At 43.9% G+C, this 23,227-nt stretch overlaps 1 protein-coding gene across 1 annotated transcript in view; it reads right to left on the bottom strand.

Annotated features, from left to right (window-relative positions):
* Nucleotides 1-20,694: 20,694 nt before the first annotated feature.
* Nucleotides 20,695-23,227, bottom strand: part of CPED1 (cadherin like and PC-esterase domain containing 1) — a 207,242-nt gene continuing 204,709 nt past the window's right edge. Inside the window, exon 24 of the mRNA XM_038753259.1 lies at nucleotides 20,695-22,268. Coding sequence (XP_038609187.1) covers nucleotides 22,050-22,268 — 219 coding nt within the window. The 3' untranslated portion in view covers nucleotides 20,695-22,049. The remainder of the gene's footprint in view (nucleotides 22,269-23,227) is intronic.

Genomic DNA, 23,227 nt, shown 5'->3' with positions numbered 1-23,227 from the left:
AACAAACTCAATCCAAATCCATGACCTCTTGTCTGTTTTGACTCTTTCCTCCTGGTGACCCTATCTAGCTCTGGTTTCAATGACTCACTTCACTCCTTGTTTTTCTCCTACCTTTCATTTCCCTCTTTCATTCCTCAACCCCTAACAGTTGGGTGGCCTTTAAGGCTCTGTTCTGTGTCTCCTGCTTTTCCCACTTTATATTCACCCCTTCAGCTCCTATGGCTTCAGCTACCAACTCTATGTAGGTGACTGCCAAATCTGTCTTGCTATCCCCAGCTTCTTGCCTCACCTTCCACTTTGCATTTCCTCCTGCCTACACATCACCCCCACATGAATATCCTGCTGGTTCTTCAAGCTTAATATATCAAAAACTAAAGTCCTCATCTTCCCTCCTAAATCCTCTCTTTGCCTAACTTTCCCATCTTGGTTCACAACTGTTTCCAAAACTTGCAACTTTGGCAGTATCCGCAATTTCTTGTTCTCTTTCAACTCTCATATCCAGTTCGCTGAGAAATCCTGTCGGTCTTTCCTCCGCAACATTTTCTGGACCTCTCCTTTCCTCTCCAGCCAAACAACTGACACTCTGGTTCAGGCATTTGCAGAACCTGGCCTAACTACTGTATCAGCCTCTTCACTGGTTTTCTGGACTCTTCCATTTACAGTTTTTTCACTTGATCATCTTTCCAAAACATTCTACTCCCTCCAGACTGTAAGTTCCTTGTGGGCAGGGATCATGTCTCCGGACTCTACTGTACAGTATACTCCCAAGCCTTTAGTACAGTGTTCTGCACACGGTAAGCACTGAATAAATACAATTGATTGATGTGTCTGAGACCACTCCTCAGAAACCTCCGTTGGCTATCCATTTATCTTTGCATCAGACCTCCGAATATTAGCTTTAAGGAATGCCATCAACTCTCCCTCTCTTACCTATTTATTCTCTTCTATTACACTCTCCATTCACACTTTCCTTTCCTCCCAATTTCACCTTCTCATTGTGCCTTAACTTGACTTTCCCACCTCCAAACCCTGGCTCATATCCTTCCTCTTTTCTGGAACTCCCTTCTGCTTCAAATTAGCCAAGCTAGAGGTCTCCCCATCTTCAAACCTCTTCTAAAATCCCACCTCTTCCACAGGTCTTTCTGCAAATTACTTTTTCTCCTTCCCAGGACATATCCTCCTTATTATCGTGTCAGCACTTTTGCAGCCACTACTTCTCGCTGTACTTTTGTGAACCAATTTTACATACTCTAGTAATAACTGTGGTATTTGTTATGCATTCACTATACGACAGACACTGTACTAAGCACTGGGGTGGATAACAAATTGAGTTGGCCACAGTCATAGTCCCTGTCCCACATGGTGTTCACAGTCCTATCTCCTTTCCCCAGATGAGGTAACTGAGGCACAGAGAAATTAAGTAATAATAATAACTATTAATAATAATATTATTAGTAGTAATAATAACAGCATTTGGTAAGTGCTTACCATGTACCACTATACTAAGTACTGGGGTGGATACAAGCAAATCGGGTTGGACACAGTTCCTGTCCCACATGGGGCTCAAAGCCTTAATCCTTATTTTACAGAGGAGGTAACTGAGGCACAGATAAATTAAGTGACTTGCCCAAGGTCATACAGCAGATAAGTGGCGGAGCCGGGAATAGAACCCAATACCTTCTGACTCTTAGGGCCATGCTCTATCCAGTAGGCCATGCTACATGTAACACTATTTGAGCACTTCCCCCTATTTATAAATTACTTGATGTCTCACTCCCCTGCTAGACTGAAAATTCCTTGCGGGCAGGGATTAGATCTACTTCTTCTATTGTAACCTCCTAAGTGCTTAGAACAGTGCTCTGCATACAGTAAGCACTTGAAAAATTCTATATGATTGCTTGACGGTTGATAGATATTGATATGTGTGCTACCTTTATTCATTAATTTATTCATTTTTCATGCTCTTGCTACTGTAGCTACGTTTTCCCTCCTGCTCCTCCTGAACTTGTACAATTTTTGTTGTCTTTATTTCCCCTGTAGATTTTAAACTCCTCGAGGACAAGGGCTATCTTTTATTATACTCTTATAGAAGCCTAGTATAACATTCTGTTCGGAGTAGGCATTCAATAAATGCTACAGAATAAATGAATAAAAAGAAAATGAAAAATAGCAAATATAAAAGAAGTCCCACCTATAAAACCTTACTTGAGGCAAAAGATACTGACTCCATCAACATTCTCCCCTCATTAGTTTTGTTTGGTTTGGCTCGGACAGATTCAAGAATGTAGCCAAGTGTGACTGATGGCTCAAGGCACCCGAGCCAAAGGAGCGACAACAGGGGGTGAATTGTGGATGTTTTGTTACCAATATTTTTAAAAATACTGTTTTAAAATGTTTTCCTATGATCCCGACTTTTATGTTTAATTAGTGAGCACAAGTTGTTCTCTCACCAAGCTTGCAAAACGATGAGAGAAAGGAGGGCAGGGAGGTCTCCTCTTTTAGGGTCTTGGAATGGAGCAAAATTATTAAACCTCGAATCACATGAGCCCCTCTGCCTTTTCTGCTTTGGAATTGCTAAGATGAACCTCTTTCTTCCAGTTTATCATGGGCAGCTGAGGATTCTTTACCTTCCTCTTTCCCCATTGCTGGTCTGCCTGGGCCCCGGAGACCATCCTTCGACCACTTGACAGACAGCAGATTAGGGGGCTTATTGAGGTGGGAGTGGGAAAGGTATGAACAGCTAAAGAGCGTCCTATCCATTGGTTGTGTGGGCTGGAGTCGAGATTTCTGGGATCGGCTCTAAGCCAAAATGGCTGTTCCAAGCCTCTCTGATATTTTTTTGCCTGCATGGCTCAGACAGCATTTACATTAATAATAATTGTGGTACTAGCTAAGAACTTACTATGTGCCAGGCACTGTTTTAAGTGCTGGGATGGATACAAGCAAATCGGGCTGGAGACAGTCCCCATCCCATGTGATGCTCATAGCCTCAATCTCCATTTTATAGGTGAGCATTCAATGAGCAGAACACAATACTAAGTGGTGGGGTAATTCCAAGAAAACACAGGTCGGACCAATCCTTGGTCTAGAGGAGGCTGCCAATCTAAATGGGTGAGGAAAGAAACATAGAGCAACAAGCTTAAGGTTCACCTGGCTCCATGCAGAAACACAGTGGGATGGACACTGGACTTCCCATTGTGGATCCTCAGAGGGAAGAAAGGGAGGAGGAATTGGGTGCTGACACAGATCTTTTTTACTGGAGTTTTCAATGCTGCTGAACTAGGCACTGTCCGGGGCACTAAAATAACATCGGGGGAGCGAGGTCACTTAATTCTTCCCAATTACTCCTCTTAGGGAATGGAGGTCTTGGGGCAGTAAAACTGGGTTACAAATAGCAGACGTGTCCCAGGCCCCCCAGGTAATTTTAGCAGAAAGTTTTGCCTCCTCCAACTCACTTAACTTGTATTGATGTGACCAACTGGATGGTTGAGTAATTCCTCAAGCGTTTTCCCCTTCTTGGCAAAATACAGTCATTTAAGGAAGCAATCTTGGCTTTGTGGCATTGCTCCGAGGAGCCACCGCAATAGTTGGGCATGCCAGCTTCTTGAGGGGGCCTGCACTGAGTAATTGGGAAACGGCAGACTCGCTTTCCTTTCAAGCTAAGCAGAGAATCCGCATTCTCACCCCTTGGAATCCAGCGTGTTAAAGGCGGACAATTAGTGCCAAGACCAAGAGGATGTAAGATGGATTCCCCCTTCCCTGCCTTTCTAGGTTCATCCTGGGGGTACTCAAAAACAGTGAATAAGCTGACACCCCGAACTCTTGAGCCATCCAGGCAATGTTGTCAGGTAAGCTAGGTTAACTCACCTACTGAGAGACCAACTTCCCTGTCTGAGTCAGCAGACTCTGCTTTGAATAAGCAAGTATCTGGGGCCCAAGATGTGGGAGAGCTCCGAGTCAGGACACAATCTGCATAATAGGTGGGTTGCAGGATCAACTGTTACCTGTTAATTAATGGTTAATGGAGGGGAGGCATCGGCACAAATAATGACCCTTGAAAAAGTTTCTGGTTGGAAAGCTGATGAGGACAAAGAGGACTTCCTCTCCTCCACAAGGGTTTTCCTGATAAAGCCCTCTTTTACTTTTCTTCAACTCCCTTCTGTGTCACCCTGACTTGCTCGCTTTATCCACCCCCTTCCCAGCCCCACAACACTTACGTACATATCTGTAATTGATTTATTTATATTAATGTCTGTCTCCCCCTCTAGGCTGTAAGCTCGCTATGGGCAGGGAATGTCTCTGTTCTAGTGTACTCACCCAAGCGCTTATTGTAGTGCTCTGCACATAGTGAGTACTCAATAAATACGAATGACTGACTGACAACTACTAAAACATGGAGACAAGACACCCTGCTTGGTAAGGTGAGAAAGAACAGAGTGAAAGAGTCATGGGGTGAGTGGTCCAGAGAATTCTGGGAAGGAGAAACTTGGTGCGGTTAAGGACTAAGGTGGATGGGCCAAAGAGTGGGAATGGAAGGGGAAGGAGGGAAGGACTGGCAGAGGGGGAGGCAGGAGAGAGGGATGGAAAGGGAAAGAGATCGGAAGGCAACGAAAAGCAGAAAGAAAGAAGAGGAGGGACAGTGAGGAAAAAAGTTGCCCAGGAGCAGGCAGAAAAAAAGGCACACAGAGGAGAAAGAGGACAAAATGAAGGGGAAGGGAGAGTCATCAGAAGGGATTGAGGCAGACAGAGAAGTCGGGGAGGGGAGAAATTGTCAAAGGGCAGAGATGGGACCAAGGGATTAATTCAGAAGAGAGAGCAAGTTGAGAACGCAATAGAGATGTGGGTATTAGAGCCGAAGAGCAGCAGGGAGAGATGACCACAAAAAGAATAAGACAGGGACAGGGAGGGAGAAGGAAGAGAAGAACATTGCCCAAAGGACATGGAAAGCCCTCACCATCTGTAGGTCACATGTGAGCCCATTGAGCTGGGTTTTATTCTGGGCCAATTTAAGTTGTTTGATAATGGACCTGATGGAGAATTGTTTTTGTCTGTTACTTTGTTAAAGTTGAGTCCTGGCTTGGAATGATAAATTCAACTTCAGAAAGGATGAGGGGAATGGCACAATATTTCAAATAGCCTCAAATAGGAGAAACACACAGACGGAGGGAGAGGTAGAGTTAAACATGATTTGGGGGTCATTTTCCCTGTTTGGCCTCATGGAATGACCCATCTTTTATTATATTTGTTGACAACTACCTTAAATACAGGGCAGACCACTGTTGGGTAGGGATTGTCTGTTGCTGAATTGTATTTTCCAAGCACTAGTATAGTGTTCTGCATACAGTAAGCACTCAATAAATACGATTGAATGAATGGAGCTGCAGTAATAGGATGATAAAAACTCCCAGCTGCTACAGTTTTGCTCAATCCCTCCAGACTTTCACCAACCCTTTCACCATTCACATCTGTTTCTGACTGCCCCTAGCAGAGAACAAGACCCTGAAGCCCTCCCTCTGCCCATCCGCCAAGCTAGCTCTCTTCCTCCCTTCAAGGCCCTGCTGAGAGCTCACCTCCTCCAGGAGGCCTTCCCAGACTGAGCCCCTTCTTTCCTCTCCCCCTCGTCCCCCTCTCCATCCCCCCGTCTTACCTCCTTCCCTTCCCCACAGCACCTGTATATATGTATATATGGTTGTACATATTTATTACTCTATTTATTTATTTATTTATTTTACTTGTACATTTCTATCCTACTTATTTTATTTTGTTGGTATGTTTGGTTCTGTTCTCTGTCTCCCCCTTTTAGACTGTGAGCCCACTGTTGGGTAGGGACTGTCTCTAAGTGATGCCAATTTGTACTTCCCAAGCGCTTAGTACAGTGCTCTGCACATAGTAAGCACTCAATAAATACGATTGATTGATTGATTGATTGCAGCCTGAAGAAATTCAGTCTTAGGGCTGAGGGACCTGAAATTAGGTCTTCTGAAAGTTCACAGTCACCTCCAACGCAGTTTCTTAAAGGCCTGCATTAGTGCACAAAAGGGAGGAAATCGTTCTGAAATTCTTGGAAAAAAAGAGGCTTTTCAAGCATAAAAAAACCCACGAGCGACCCAGTTTCTGTAAACCTTCTGTCCTCGCCTGGCAATTTCTGAAGATGAGTTCATTTCCATGAGAGCCCTAGAAATCGGATTCTCCTTTGCTCCTGCTCTTGTACACTTGGGTAGCTAAGCGTCTTGTTTCGGCCGGGTATCAGCAGCGAGGTTGGTTTCCTGTATTTAATGTGCTCGCACCCTGTGCTGTCTGGCCTCTCAGAGCATTAAACAAAGCATGTCTTTGTGCTTTGCCACAGCTGCAGTCTTGATGTCCCTCCTGACCCTATCTGCAGTGACCTTGTTCACCCTTAAACCTTCCCGGCACATCCACAAGCAGCTGGAAGTGTGGAAACCAGAAAGGCAGATGGCAGGACTGGCCCCCAGGAACCTAACTGTTGTTTCTGCAGGAAAGCAGTGGAAAGAGTACTGGCTTGGGAGTAAGAAGGACCTGGGTTCTAATCCTGACTCCGCCACTTGTCTGCTGTGTGACCTTGGGCAAATCACTTCACTTATCTGTGCTTCAGTTATCTCATCTATGAAATGGGGATTAAGACTGTGAGCCCCATATGGGACATGGACTGTGCACAGCCTGATTATCAGTAAGCGCTCAATAAATATGCTTGATTGATTGATCTATCCCAGCACTTAGTATAGTGCCTGGCATGTAGTAAGCACTTAACAAGTACTATTAAAAAAGAAAATATCCCTCTCACCAGTGCTACTCAACCAAATCCAGGCATGGTAACTCCAAATGAAGTTGGTCTCTAGGTGGCAGATTTGCCTCATCTTCTGTTGTATTGTACTCTACCAAGCACTTAGTACAGTGCTCTGCACGTGGTAAGAACTCAAAAAATACCATTGCTTAATTGATAGTATTTCCTGAGCACTTATTCTGTGCAGAGCACTGCTAGGAAGAGTATAAGAGACTTAGTAGATATGATCCCTGACTTCAGAGAACTTCCAACAGAATAAGGGAAGTGGACACAAGGAGAAGCTAGCAGAAGAGAGACACTATAATACATTACAGGTGCGAGGAAGCAATAGAGTGGATTGGAGAGTGACTCTTCAGGTGCAACTCTATGTCAAAGTTGGTGAAATTTTATAACCCTTAGGGCCCTATAGCTGAGAGTAATTTTATTCACATTGTCCTATATGTAGGCTAAGAGGAGAGTTAAATAGTTCTAGGCACATCACGGTGTGGGGATTTTGGGCCACATCTTGAATGAATCTGTATCATCACTATTGACTAAGAACCCACTGAGGAGGGTAGAGCTTGGTTTTGGGTGCTATTTAGTGATTGTGGTAGCAGCTTTCTGCCTCTAACTTTGCTTGTTCGGCGTGGTTCAGTGCAAAGAGCACGGGCTTGGAAGTCAGAGGTCATGGGTTCAAATCCTGGCTCCACCGATTAGCTGTGTGACTTTGGGCAAGTCACTTAACTTCTCTGTGCCTCAGTTACCTCATCTGTAAAATGGGGATCAAGACTGTGAACCCCCCATGGGACAATCTGATCACCTTGTAACCTCCCCAATCAATCAATCAATCGTATTTATTGAGCACTTACTGTTTGCAGAGCACTGTACTAGAACACTTAGAACGGTGCTTTGCACATAGTAAGCACTTAATAAATGCCATTATTATTATTATTATTGTTCAATCTCTCTCTCTCCCAAACTGCATTGTCACCTCAACTGTCCCCATGCCTTGTGGTCCATGGGTTGGGGGGGGAGGAAGATAGAAACCTCTGATGTATGGTCTGTCATTTATGGCTGGTCAAGGCTGGAGACAGGATTTTTTATTTTTTTTTATGGTATTTGTTAAGCGCTGACTATGTGCCGGACACTGTACTAAGCACTGGGATGGATACAAGCTATTCAGGTTGGACGCAGTCCATGTCCTACTCGAGGCTCGTAGTCTTAAACCCCATTTTACAGATGAGCTAACTGAGGCACAGAGAAGTTCAGTGATTTATCTAAGGTCACAAAGCAGACCAGTGGTTGAGCTGGGATTAGAACTCAGGTCCTCTGGCTCCCAGGCCCACGGCCTTTTCAATAGGCCATGCTGTTTCTCGATTGCCATCCTGGGTGGCAAACTTCTCAACATGTTGGACTGCACAGAGCCCTGGGTGCATGGGTTAGCCTTTCTTAGGAACATTTCTTTCCCAGATGACATCCACAGATTCAGCATCTCCTGGAAAACCCTCTAGTACGTGGATGCATTCCTTTGAGATGCTCTTTTCAGCTCTAAGGGGAGCAGTGGCCTGGCCATTTTCCATTTCTATGCAGCAGGACATTGAAAGAATCCCACAGTGGTGAGTGGATGTTCTCCTTCTGGACCTGTAGAGTACCTGTACCTCAATCTCATCCATCTCACCACCGACCTCTCGCCCACGTCCTGCCTCTGGCGTGGAACACCCTTCCTCCTCATATCCAACAGACAATTACTCTCACCTACTTCGAAGCCTCATTGAAGTCACATCTCCTCTGAGAGGCTTTCCCTCAGTCCTCCTTTTCTCCCGCTCCCTTCTGCATCACCCTGACCTGCTCCCTTTATTCATTCATTCAATCGTATTTATTGAATGCTTACTGTGTGCAGAGCACTGTAGTAAGCGCTTGGGAACTACAAATGGGCAACATATAGAGACAGTCCCTACCCAAAAGCAGGCTCACAGCCATCCCTTCTCCCAGCTCCACAGGACTTTTGTACATATCTGTAATTTATTTTTGTATTTACATTAATGTCTGTCTCCCCCTCTAGACTGTAAGCTTGTTGTGGGATGGGAATATGTCTGTTTATTGCTATAATGTACTCTTCCAAGCGCTTAATACAGCGCTCTGAACACTGCAAGCACTCAATAAATATGATTAACTGACTGACTGACTTCTGAGACTGCCAGCAGTTTTCCTCAGCATCCTCCACTTGCACTGGCCCAGGGCATCCTGTGGGGATGTCCATTTTTCAAGTCTTCTAAATCAGTGGTCAGGCATGATCAGCCAGAATCCTCCTTTACTGTGGGCAGGGAATGTGCCTGATAAATCTGTCATATTGTACTCTACTAAGTGCTTAGTACAGTGCTCTGAACATAATAAGTGCTCATGTAGAAGCAGCATGGCCTAGCGGCTAGATTATGGGCTTGGGAGTCAGAAGGTCATGGGATGTAGTCCAGGCTCTGACACTTTTCTGTTATGTGACCTAGGGCAAGTTAAATAACTTCTCTGTGCCTCAGCTTCCTCATCTGTAAAATAGGTATTAAGATTGTAAACCCATTTGGGACAGGGACTGTGTCCAACCCAATTACTTTGTATCTACCCCAGTGCTTAGAACAGTACCTGGTATAGAGTAAGCACTTAACAAATACCATTATTATCATCATTATTACTCTCCCAAGTGCTTAGTACAGTGTTTTGCACATAGTAAGTGCTCACTGATTGATTTACTATCCTTTCTGGGGCTGGAGAATGGCACTGGAGAGTCCTCTTGGTTCACTCCTCAGCTTTTCCTTCCCTGACAGATGGTCTTCTCATCCACTTAGCCTGCTGGTGAGTGGCCTTCACAGTTTCTATTGCTCTAAGGAAATGGGTCTGAATAGAATGAGCAGATAACATCAGCACTCCCTTCTACCTCCCAGGTTTCTACATATTACTGTGCCCCCTCTATTGGACTTGTTTTATTAATAATAGAAGTATAATACCAACAAAGATGCTATTTGTTAATTGCCTACTGGGGTCAAGTGCTTTTCTGTGGGTTGGGGTAGATATAAGCAGATTGGAAAATCCCTATCCCACTTGGGGCTCACAGTCAAAGGGGAAGAAATAACAGTTATCTTGTCCTTGTTTTTACAGATGAGGAAACTGAGGCACAGAGAAGATAAATGACTTGCCCAAGGTCACACAACAGGTAAGTACCAGAGACTTCAGAATCCAAAACAGCTTTATACCACAGTCTTCAGTTCCACCCATGGTGCGCTATGACCCCCAATACCCTTTTCATCCAGGCTCTTACATGGTCAGACACATGAACCTTTGGGGTGATGCTTCTGGGCTTTTTACTTTAGCAAAACACACACCCACACACCTCTACCTCTCCACAATGTCATTTTTCAAAGGAAATGAACACAGTGTGCCAAAGAGGTGGGGAAGGAAGGAGGAATGTGGGCACCTCTTTTAAACTGGCTCTCTACATCCAGCTTTCCTGGTGGAAAGAAAAGTCTCTTTACCCATTGTCCTTTCAATTCCAGTAATTAAATTCAGTCATGTTGTTAATGCACTGTTGACATTAACTTGTATCTGAGGAATACTCCTCCGTTAACCAAAAACAGCTGGAAGCAAAATCACTACAATATGATAATGCTTCTTGGAGCCATTCTTTTCCTCTTAGACATGATTTGCATCTGTAAGTACTTATTAGAAATAAAATTAAAGTCCATAAGAATGAAGTTTGATGTGACATTAATAATGCCCTTGACAACAACGGGGCATAGACACAGCCATCCTCTGGGCTAGAAGATGAGGCTCTCCATTGGGAGATTTGTAGCATTGCGTGCGAGCAGAGCTAAGACTGACGCATGACCAGAGAGATCCCCTCCATGCTGGGCTCTAAGAGAGCCATGCAGAAAAGATGGGGGATTTGAGTGCTTCTCTGACCTTGCCTTCTCTTGTCCCCTCTAGATTGTAAACTCATTGTGGGCAGGCAATATATCTGTTATATTGTTATACTGTACTTTCCCAAACAGTACAGTGCTTCTGCACAAAGTAAGCACTCAGTAAATACGATTGACTGACGGCCTGTCTGCCCCAAGTCAGGTGGGGCTGTTTCTTAGCAGGCCAATTGGGACAATTTGTTTGGGGGTCCCTGCCTTTGGCTTCCCCCTGAATTGCAGGGACACAGGGATGTATTGGCCTCAGTGAAATTCCTGGAAGCAGTGGCTTGTGGGAATGGCCTTGGGAGGAAGGGTCAAGGAGAGCACATTCTGCACTACCAGTAACCTGGCTCCCTAACTCTCCCCCTGTACTGGACCAAACGTTAGCCCCTGACGGCCAATTGCTCCTGTTTATAACACTAACTGCAGTATTTGTTAAACACTTACTATGTGCCAAGCACTGTTCTAAGTGTTAAGGTGGATCATCCGGCCAGACACAATCCCTGTTCCACATGGGATTCAAAGCCTGGTGATGGAATTCCCATTCTACAGATGGGGAAACTAAAGTGTACTGAAGTTAGGTCCCAGGGGCAGTCCTAGGCTGGTGCTGGGATTTGCCCAGGGCAGCTCACGACACTAGCCCAGGTAGGTGGGAAGGAAGTTCTCCAAATCTCCATCATGCCCACGGCCCAGCTTCCAAGGACCCTTGGAAACTATGTCCTTGGCTTCTCTGGGAGAGCCTGCCTTCCCAGCCAGTCTCCTCCTGCCCTAGCCCATGTGACTCTCTGCTCCTGCCTCTTCTTGGCAGTCACCTCAAACTCCATTTTCCAGTCCTCAAATTGGAACTCAGGGCCTAGCTTCCACGGACACAAAACTCCCCAGACTACAGAGGTGATTCAGCAATAAGGGCGCCTGCCTCAATCCGTGGCCAGCAACAAGGGGCTAAGACTGAGGGGCCAGCCCAAAGTCAAGGTGTGCTTGGTGGTCTTGGCTTGGCAGGACTCACAGAATTATTCAATCATATTTATTGAGAGCTTACAGTGTGTGGATCACTGGACTAAGCACTTGGGAAAGTACAATACAATAGAACAATAAACAGATGCATTCCCTGCCCAAAATAAATTAGGGGAAAAGCACGGCCTACTGGAAAGAGCTCCGCTAGGAGTCAGAGGACCTGGGTTTTAATCCCAGCTCTGCCACTTGTCTGCTGTATGACCTTGGTCAAGCCACTTAACTTCTCTGTGCCTCATGTACCTCGTCTATAAAATGGGGATTAAATTTTCCTCCCTTCAATTTAAGCCCTGTGTGGGACAGGGACTGTGTCAACCTGATGATCTACCTGGCATACAAATCTACCTCAGGGCTTAGGACGGTGTTTGACATATAGTAAGGGCTTAACAAATACTATGAAAAACATTGTCTGTGGAATTTGTGAGTCCACAGAAGCGAAGAGTCAATACCAAGTCTGGTGCTGAAACCTCAGTGAGGCAGCACATTCCCTGGGCACAGCCCATATTGTCACCAAATTCAGTTTCCTCCCTCTGGGTTTACCCTGGGGATGAGGAATTTTGTGAGGAATCTTCCTACTTCAACCCTGACTTCCTTCTTTCGCAGCCGCTGGGTATCTGAGGGCAAGGCTCGGCCCTGGGCCATGGCTGCGTGAATGCATGTGGGAGAGGGCACCAGGCTGGCATCAGTTTGTGTCTTGACTGGCAAGGGGAGGCGGTGCCATGTTGGGTTGTAGTTCAACCCCATCTACTCAGGATTGGTAGAACTGTTAGGACTCCCAGGCGAATTTGTCTTCCCACCAAATGCCTCTTATGAAAACTGCATTTCTGTCACACTCCAGCTAGGCCTCTCTTCCCCCCATGCCTCCTCCGTGCCTCCCCACTATAGCCCCCGACCCCAGTTGAGTCTGCCCCTGAACATTAGCTTTGCATCAGGAGCACCTCAGGGAGAAGTGTGGGCTGCCTCTAGTCTTCCTAAGTGGGGGTCCGCATGGAATGGAAACTGAAAAAAACCTCACTCTGAATCACCCTAAGAAAGTTTTATTTCATCTCCATCCATTCACTGCTCTTGATTAATAACCCCATTTTATCTCAAGGGGAGGCCAGGAGAGGTTTCTACATATCATTCCAAGAACGCCAACAATAGAGGAGCACATAAAAAGGCCTCGTAAAATAATTTTATGGCTGGGTACAACCAAGACCTTGATTACTGTGCCCACAGAAACCCAGGCTTCCCATCCTTTGAATTAGGACACAGGAGAGGAAGCAGAAACAATAATTGTAAAGAACATGCCTCATATGGTACGTTAGATTAATTATATACCCAATCTCACCGAGATGATGGTAGGATAGAAAGGGAATAATTAATCTAAAAGTGCTTTGGGAAAAGTAAAAGCATGGCACAAATTCAAAGTTCTTAATGCCATTACTATTATTATTAGAAATACAATAATAATATTATTATTTTAAAAAATATAAGGCCTGCATTGGGCGTTAGCAAGTCAGAAAGGTCTCTGCATTGTGAGAGCTGGAAACAAAAGTCATTTTGAGTACAGTATTTCCAGTCAGGCTTGAGGTTTTCTCCAAAGAGGAAGCAGAATAAAATAATGGAGGCTCAGGGAGCCGAAGAACAGCATGACCTAGAGAAAAAAGAATGGATCTGCGAGTCAGTGGACCTAGGTTCTAATCCCTGTTCTGCCACTTGCCTGCTGTGTGAACTTGTGCAAATCATTTAACTTCTCTGTGCCTCAGTTCCGTCACCTGCAAAATGAGGATTCAAAATCTGCTTTCCCTCCTTCTTAGACTGACAACCCCATATGGGGACTGATTATCTTGTACATACGCCAGTGCTCAGAAGAGTAGTTGGGACCTAGTAAATGCTTAATAAATACCATTATTATTGTTCAGGGTTCAGATCTTCCACAACCCACACTAATGGTCATGAAATTTTGTGTCCTGACCTCAGAGTTTGCTTAACATCAAGAGCTTTTCTTTGGCCTCTGGGCCCTGAGATTCTGTCCTCTGAGGCAAGATGATGGAATGGGTATAAAGGGCAAGTATGAGCCACTGGCCAGCAAAGAACAGAAATTCTCTGCTCCTGGTAGTTGTCTCCATCCAACTCTGACTCTCCTCTCCCTTGGATTCTTCTCCTTTATCCCAAGCATCTTCTCTGTCTCTCTCTCTCACACCTCCATCCTTCTAAGTCAGACCATCCAAACCTAACTCCCACCCAGCCTAGGGGCTAATTGAGAGGAAGTTTGGCCTTATTCTCTCCTGCCCCAAATTGCAGAGACCCAGATACTTACCAGGACTAACCTCTCACCTTCCCACCCTATTTTTCTCCCTTCTGTGTCACCTACACACCGTACTTCCTAGGCACTTCAATATTCATTCCACCCCAATCGACAGCACATAGGCAAATATCCTTAAACTCTGTTGTTTCACCCAGCTGTAATTTACTTTAAGGTCTGATTCCTCCATTAGAGTGTAAGTTCCTTGAGGGTAGGGAGCGTGTCTATGAATTGCATTGTACTTTCCCAAGCGCTAGGCATACAGTCACAACTCAATCAATGTTATTTATTGATTGAATTCATGTCCCAGAAATGTGAAGGCTCTAGCACTGTTACTAGTTGGTTACTTTTGTTACTGAAGAAGAATAATGTTGAACCTCATTAAAAAACACGTAAAAAAACTTCTCTGCCTACAGAGATCCAGCTTCAGCAGCTTACCAGTGTTTCCGCATCCTCCGACAGGCCACGAATCACCCTCTGGACTATCCTGCGAGATGGATGAGAAAGAAAAATTTGGTCATAGGTTTCAGTTTCAAGTTCTTCCGAGGTTAGGTTATCAGCATGGGTTAAAAAGCTAGCTGATCTCTCCCTGTGCCTCTCAAGCTGTCATTACAATCAGGGTCAGCCGTTACTTAGTTTATCCAGTTTACAATCTGGGGTCCGACAGAAAAGTTTTAAATAGTCATTTCCTCCTATTATGGGAGCCTATGCCTCCAAAAGGGCTAGCCCATGCTGACATTTAAGGGGCTTAAGAAAATATGTTTGCGATCTGCCGATGGAGGCTTATTTGGTCATGGGTGGTGGCTCTCATCATCATCATCATCATCAATCGTATTTATTGAGCGCTTACTATGTGCAGAGCACTGTACTAAGTGCTTGGGAAGTACAAATTGGCAACATATAGAGACAGTCCCTACCCAACAGTGGGCTCACAGTCTAAAAGGGGGAGACAGAGAACAAACCAAACATACTAACAAAATAAAATAGATATGTACAAATAAAATAAATAAATAGAGTAATAAATATGTACAAACATATATATACAGGTGCTGTGGGGAAGGGAATGAGGTAAGATGGGGGGGATGGATAGAGGGACGAGGGGGAGAGGAAGGAAGGGGCTCAGTCTGGGAAGGCCTCCTGGAGGAGGTGAGCTCTCAGCAGGGCCTTGAAGGGAGGAAGAGAGCTAGCTTGGCGGATGGGCAGAGGGAGGGCATTCCAGGCCCGGGGGATGAGACCGGGGTTGCCCTGCCACCTCTCCAATAGCCCTCGATCTGGGTGTTAAGACCCGATTTTCGTGCCTTCCCTTTTACCTTCTCAATCCAGCTCCCAATACTCAGCCATGGCTCCAGCCGGGTCTGCTGCCTGAGGATTTCCCTCGTGTCACCTCCCCCATTGTGTTCAGAACTGGAAAGGAGTGTTGGCAGAAGCCTTGAACTCCAGACCTCCGGAAGAAGGGTGATCCTCCAGCCGGCCAAACCACCGCCACTCGGGCGAGGGAGGCTGGCGCCAACCTGAGGTTTATTTCTCCTTTGAAAAGCCAGCCAAGTCAAGAAGCCTTTAATTCTGAATCTGGGACCCCCTCCACCTCACCCTGCCAGGCTTCCCAGGACTCAGAAGGGAGCTAGCACTCCCTCCTCACTAAAGGCCCACAGACAACTAAGAAGGCAAGACAAAACAGTTGACAACTCTAGTATGGGCCATCTAACTGGTGGACTAGTGAGTGCATAATCTTTGTCTTTCCAGGAATGGGGAGATAACCGAGGCTGGGATGTCTCGACCTTCTGCTTCTCTACACTCCAGCACAGACAGCAATCCACTCTCTGAGGGGATTTTGCAGGGGCTGTGAGTTAGGTGGCCCATGGAAATTGACTGGAAGAAATAGAAAAGGCTCTCCCTCGCTCTTACTGGGATAAAAATATAACCGAATCCCCTGTGCTATCAAGAGTAAAACGGAGGGGCGGGGAAGGAGCAGGCGAGCAATAAATAAAACAAACGTCAAACAGGATGAAACGAGAGTTTAATATGCAGTAAAAGCTGCTTCAAATGGGTACATTTCTCTATCCAACCATAAAATAAGAAGCGACTCGAGACATCTGAGAACCAATTTAATGCATTTTCTCTCTATGAAAATATATGAAATGTAATTTTCTGGTCTCTCAATAAACAATAGTTAATTTTTTTCACATTAAAAAAAGTTGGGTTAAGAGCATTTTGAAGATTTTTTTTCTTCCCACAAAATAAAAAGAATAATAGGTTGCTTCATATAAATTTCCCAAAAAAGGTCTTAGTTACCTAGACTAAATAGCTACACACAGCCGCCACTAAAAAGCATGTTTCTTATGATAACTTGGGTAGATATATTACCCAAAGAATTGGAAATAAGATTTTATGGAACTAAATAAAAACAGTTCCCTGCAGTGATTTCCACAGACTTGGAAAATGTTAACCCTAGTATGGATCAAACTTCAGTCAGCAGAAATCATATCTAAGCCAAAACCTCTCTAATATGATGGTCATATAGAAAGCTTTTCCAGTGCTTTATGCGACGCAGTTGTTGGCACGTTCATTGTGCTTCTTGCTTGTTATTGGCTTTAAATGATTGCCTTCATATAGGCTGAAATTACCAATGGTAGAATAGCTCATGTTCTTGGTAGCTTATGTAAAACATTGCTTTATATGTATATTAAGATTTTTAAAATACACAGTGATTTGATTTGTGAAGAAATGATGGTGGGTACCCAGGACAGGGTTGCCTTCTGCCGAAAATTGATTTTTACAATTGGTATGAATCAATATTTCTGACTTTCAACTTTTTTTAAACCAACATTAAAATAATTATAATAATTATGGTATTTGTTAAGCACTTACTATGTGCCCAGCATTGTTCTAAGTGCTTGGGTAGATACAAGGTACCTGTGAGTCTCTGTCCCACATGGGGCTCACAGTCTTAATCCCCATTTTACAGATGAAATAACTGAGGCCCAGAGATGTTAAGTGACTTGCCCAAAGTCAAACAGCAGACAAGAAGAGGAGCCAGAATTAGAACCCACATCCTCTGACTCACAAGTTTATGCTCGTGCCACTAGGCCATGGCTTGAGAGCATCTAGGCAGGGGTGGGGAATGGGTAGCAGGGGAGGAGGCGGGAGCCAACAGGATTCTCAGCAAACTTTGTAAAAATCATTTTCAGCAGTTGGCAACCCTGACGTCTAGATACCTGCAATTTTAAATATAATTGTCACACTTAAGTGCTTAGTATATGGCAAGCTCTATACTGAGCAGATAGGACACAGTCCCCTGTCCAATGCAGGGCTCAAAGTCTAAGGGGAAGGGAGAGTGGGTATTTAATTCCCATTTTAAAGATGAGGAAGCTTAGGCACAAAGAAGTTAAGTGACTTGGACAAGGCCACACAGCTGGCGAGTGGTGGAGCTGAGATAAGAACCCAGGTCCCCTTATTGTCAGGCACTTAAAATTATGAGGGGGTTGTACCCACTCTACCTCCTGCCCCTACCCATTAAAATTTGGTGGGGGGGGCGGGGGGGAATCTGGGCCCAACCAATTTTAACTCCGCAAATTGTCCGTGAATTAATAGATGGTTGGCAGCTATGATTCAGGATGATGACCACATTTTGGAAGGGAGGAGACATATAGTTAGACTAGGATGAAACCTGCAAGCTCCCCACAATAAGTTAGTTGTAAAAGAAATGCGGAAAGTGATGGTGATGGTTCCTGCCAGTGTAAGACAAGAAAGAGGATTCTTGGAACTGCGTGAAAGTTGTACCAAAGACAGAATGATTCCCAGTTTTCAGCGAGTCTGAGGGCTTTTTAATAACTTCTGAATTTTCCCTGTAAGCCAAGGCAAGTCATTCAGTCTCTCAGTTTTTCCAAAAGCAGTCCCAAATATTCGACCTTCAAATCCATTTTACTTTCTGCACTTATTTTTCCCATTAGAGTGTAAACTCACTGTGGGCAAGGAATGTGTCTCTTTTTTATTTTGTACTTTCCAAGTCCCTAGAACAGTGCCCCACAAGAAGTTGGTGATAAAGAAATGCTACTACTACCACTACTGCTACTACTACTAGGAAACTTAAGAGTTTACACGGGAGTATAGATTATGATGTGGTTGGCTCTAGATTCAGAAATAGAGTTAGAATTAACTAAGTCAAAAGATGTGGACTGAGTTGTACTCAGAGGAGGGGCCAGGGACTGAAGACCCTCTGTTACTGATTTACATCTGCCAATATATATATACTATATATATAGTATTTAAGAGCTTAGTATGTACTGGGCACTGTGCTAAGCCCTGGGGTAGGTAATCAGGTCAGACATAGTCCCTTTCCCACTTGGGGCTCACAGTCTTAATCCCCATTTTATAGATGAGGTAATCAAAGCACAGAGAAATGACTTGACCAAGGTCACTCAGCATACAAATGGCAAAATTGGGATTAGAACTCAGGCCCTTCGATTCCAAGGTCTGTGCTCTATCCACTAGACCACACTACTTCTCTGTTACTGAGTGGTCAGAGTTAGACCTTGCTTCTGGAGGGGTAAACCCAATCTGACATTTTCTACTGAACAAGCAGAGATATATTCACCTTGGACAGTTATGTCCACTTCTTTTCTCAGTATAGTTTTTAGGAAAGGAGGTTTTTCTGAGCAAATTGAAGAACCGGGGAGTGAGTCAACACTGGGCTGAGGAGACTGATTCCATAAAGAAACTCAATCCCACAGACGTCCTTTAGGCCCATGCAGCCCTGCTGTTTCAGGGAATCTTGGGCCCAGAAAGCTTGTGCCCAGAATGTTCGTTTTGAAGTCAGAATCAAAGCTTAAGAGATTCCCATGCTCAGCCCAAAATATTTTCAGGCTTGGCCCCTGCATGGTACCTCAGGGGATTGCCACCGAAACTGAGTGGGAAAAACGTTCAAAAAAGAAATTCTAGCTCATTAATCTAGATGAAGACTGAACCATATTCCCCCGGCCCCTCAACCCACCTTTGAAAGCAAGAGTTTCTCCTCCCCGCTTTCATTTGGGCATCTAATAATAATAATGATGATGATGGGACTTGTTGAGTGCTTATCATGTGCCAAGCACTGCTCTAAGTGCTGGGGTAGATAGAGTAATCAGGTTGTCCCACGTGGGGTTCACAGTCTTACTCCCCATTTTACAGAGGAGGTAACTGAGGCCCAGAGAAGTTAACTGACTTGCCCAAAGTCACACAGCTGAGTGGCGGAGTGGACTCCCAAGCCCGTGCTCTTTCCACTAAGCCTCGCTGCATCTCTACTCCAGCCTGGGGCCAGCCAGGAAGATGAGTGAGTGCCTCCTCCTATAGACTGCAAGCTCGATGCGGGCAGGAAATATGTCCATTATATTGTCATATCATACTCTCCCAAGCGCCTAGTACAGTGCTCTGCACTCAGTAAATGCTCAATAAATACCATTGACTGACCTCTAGGTGAAATTAGCCAGGCACTGACTTCATGGACAAACAGAGATATCCCCCTCTAGCTCTCCTGAGACCCCTCAGTGGACATGTTCATTAGGCTGGATGGCTGCCAAACAACTCACTGCACCTTGCTGCTTAACACCAACATGTCTTCTGAGCTATCCCCTGATGATGGTAAATTTAATGACGCACATACCTGCTGCAGCAAAGCACTTCCTTTAGTTTGGGGTTGTAACCAAGGAGTAGCTACCTATGTTCATTTACTCTATATACACTCCCCCACCCGCTCCAAAGAAAAAAACAAATCCCCCTCAGCCTCATTCATCACAAAGAAACTACTCTTCCATTTTTTTCTATTTCGATTGAAGACAGCATTTGTTAAGTGCTTACTATGGGTTAAGATACAAGCTAATCAGATAAGGAAGTCCCTGTCCCATCTGGGTCTCACGGTTTAAGAGGGAAGGCAGATATTTAATCCTCATTTTACAGATGAGGAAACTGAAGCACAGAGAAGTTAAGTGACAGAAATGGGATTAGAACACTAGACCATAGGGCTTCTAAGAATCTTAGTAGAAGGGAAAGAGTCAGCTCCCAGATACGGAGTAATCAAAATAGTTATTTTCACTTTGGTGTTCGGCTTCCAGTCTAGATAAAAACTATTCTGCAGACTGCCAAGCCCGGTCAATATTTCTCTTCTAAATACTGATATCCTTGCTAGAATTTTAAAATGAAGCCCTCACAAAAAGGAAGACTTTATGTTTGTAAAAACTCAGAATATCTAAAGCTGATAACTAGTTCAAATACTCTTTACATCCGATCAGAATACTGTAACTTCCCAGTGGCAAAATAGGGATCTTCTTGAATCTAATACTGATAAGTAAGGTAGAGAGAGAACTGATATAACATTTCTCTTTCATTTGAGAAAGATGGACCTCGAGGATTCAATACTGCTTAATGATATTTCTATACTTTAAAGCATAAAATTGATGCACCAGGTCACACAGCATGTTTTTCCATACAGTGAAATATATAAAAAGGAAGAGTATTTCAAATGTAACATAACAATAATAACAAAAAAACAACCATTTGATGTAGACATGCACTGCTTATATGAGAAATCTGTTTTGTTGAAATTGATCAAAACAGCTATTTAAATAAAGATCACCTTTTATGTTTTTTTCTAACTGCATACAAAAATATATATATTCATATCAAATAGGGTACTTAAATCTTATTGAAATTCACAATGTCTGATATTGACACTGGGTGCTATAGCAAGGAAATTATCAAATTTTCTAAGTGTAATGAAACTTGATTTGAGGTATTGCACATTTGATAATTTCAGTTATGAACTCAAACACTTAAAAAAATAATACTTTTGTTTTAAAAATACCAAATACAACAGCATATACTAGACTATTTATGTTCAGAAAAGAAACTCAGCATTTGAATTGAAATGTATAGAAAAGAAAATTCTTAAAATAAGAATTAGAATTACTGAATTATATACACCTTGCGAATGCATAACCACATTAAGAAAAATATATATTATGAGAGAATTAAAATGCTGCCCTGATATTATTTAAGCTCTAAAATATAACTTACATTATTTTTCAAAAATAGAGTGAACAAAGCCTAAAGTCTGCGATAATACTGCCCAACATTTAAAGGATATTTATGAACACTTTGTGGGCAAAAATGTACCTATTCATTTCTTAAAGAGCAGAAGAATTCAAGAAAAACTGAATGTTTTTTTCCTTTCCCCTCCATTTTTAGTGACATAAGCCCGAAACGCATCACTGATATTATAGCATCTTAAAATAAAAACATGACCACACCCCAGATACTAGATTTGGTTTCCTTCCAAGGTCACTATCGATTGAGTTTGATGATATTCCACTGAGGTTTCTCCCAGTGGGTGGAAGGGGAATGTTAATGAAAAGTCCTGGGAAAAATCTCCATAATCTGATTAGGCGGCATTCAGGGCAACGGTGTCTTTCAGTGAAAGTGGCGGAGTCAATTTCCTCCAGGCCCACTCTTGTCTAACCTCACCTGCTTCTCCTAAATAGGTCACTATTCCTCTTCTTTCTCCTCCTCCAGAAGACCTGAGAACTGTTTTCCATCCTCAGATGCACTACACTTTTTCTTCTGGGTACGAGATACGAGGATACGAGAACCCATTTACGAATGGAATGTAACTCCTTTTTCTCCCTTTCCTATTTATGTATCTACTGGTGAGCTTGAAATGGAGCTCAAGCTTCTCAACTTCCCTTTCCCTCCAGTCACAGTGTCTCCGTTTCTCTTTCCTATCACAGTGCACGTGGCCCTGCCCACAGCTGTTTCTAACACTTGGCAGTTCTTCAAGTAATATTTTTTTTTTCTTTGTGTTTCTCCATCTTCCATTCTGAAACCACAGATCTGCAGGGGCACATCTTGACTTTATAAAGCTTTAGGAAAAGTGCCACATGTTTTGAGCTGTGTGTGTGCAACCAATCAGAGAAGTATGTAGTACATTTGATATGGTTCCCATGTCATTAGCTGGGGAAATGGGAATCTCTGACTAAAACAATTCTCCTGTAGCAGCCTATGTAGTTCTTCGACTTGCACAGATCCTGCTGAGAAGGATTTCAGAATAGGCTCGATTAATTGGACCTCTGACGTGATACGGTGACTGAACATTTGGTGCAGAGTCCTGCAGTCGTGACAGTTTGCTTTGATTGCTAAAATATTTCCCCACCCCATGGTGCCTTGAGAGTTTCATTTTAATAAGGTGATGGTCTTTGGAAGCCTTTGATTTAACAACCTGCGAAAAGACAGAGACAATTAGTGAGGTAAAATCAAAGATACCAAATGGTATTTTGTTCGATTCAACTGGCTTTGAGGATGGAATAGTAATCGCCATTTGCAGGATATTGAATTCCACAGGACAATAACGAACTCTCAGATGTTCAAATGCTCTCTACACAATCTCATAGTTGCACAGAGAATTGTGAATGGGTGCAAGAAGCTGAGAGTGCTGATGGTGAAGCTTAAATTTATGCTCCTTTTTTCAAACTCACGAGGTCTTTAGCACCTCCATGAAAGGTCTCACCATTTGGTTTCTGCACCAACAAACTATTTTTCGATTTGCCCACTTGCCATTAATCTTGGCATTATCTTCGGCTCAGCTCTCTCATTCAACCCACAGAGTCAGTCAGTCACCAAACCTTGCTGGTTCTACCCTCACAACATCTCATTCATTCATTCAGTTGTATTTATTGAGTGCTTACTATTGGAAAGTGCTGAACTAAGCACTTGGAAAGCACAATACAGCAATTGAGACAATCCCTGCCAACACCGGCGTTACAGTCTCGGGGGCGGGGGGAGGTGACAGAAATTAAAGCAAGTTAAACAGGCATCAATATAAATAAATAGAATTATAGATATATACATAAGCAAGGGAGCAAGTCTAGGTGATGTGGAAGGGAGGGGGAGCTGAGGAAGAGGGGGCTTAGTCTGGGAAGGCCTCTTGGAGGAGGTGTGCCTTCAGTAGGGCTTTGAAGGGGAGGAGAGTGATTGTTTGGCAGATTTGAGGAGAGAGGTTGTTTCAGGCCAGAAGTAGGATGTGGGCCAGGGGTCAGCCATGATACAGGCAAGATCGAGTTACAGTGAGAAGGTTAGCACCAGAGGAGTGGGGTGTGAGGGCTGGGATGTAGAAGGAGAGAAGGGAGGTGAGGCAAGAAGGGACAAGGTGATGGAGAGCTTTGAAGCCAATAGTGAGGA

This window comes from Tachyglossus aculeatus, chromosome 10 (genome assembly GCF_015852505.1).
Source record: "Tachyglossus aculeatus isolate mTacAcu1 chromosome 10, mTacAcu1.pri, whole genome shotgun sequence".
Classification (NCBI taxonomy): domain Eukaryota; kingdom Metazoa; phylum Chordata; class Mammalia; order Monotremata; family Tachyglossidae; genus Tachyglossus; species Tachyglossus aculeatus.
This window is presented reverse-complemented; position numbering and strand designations above follow the sequence as displayed.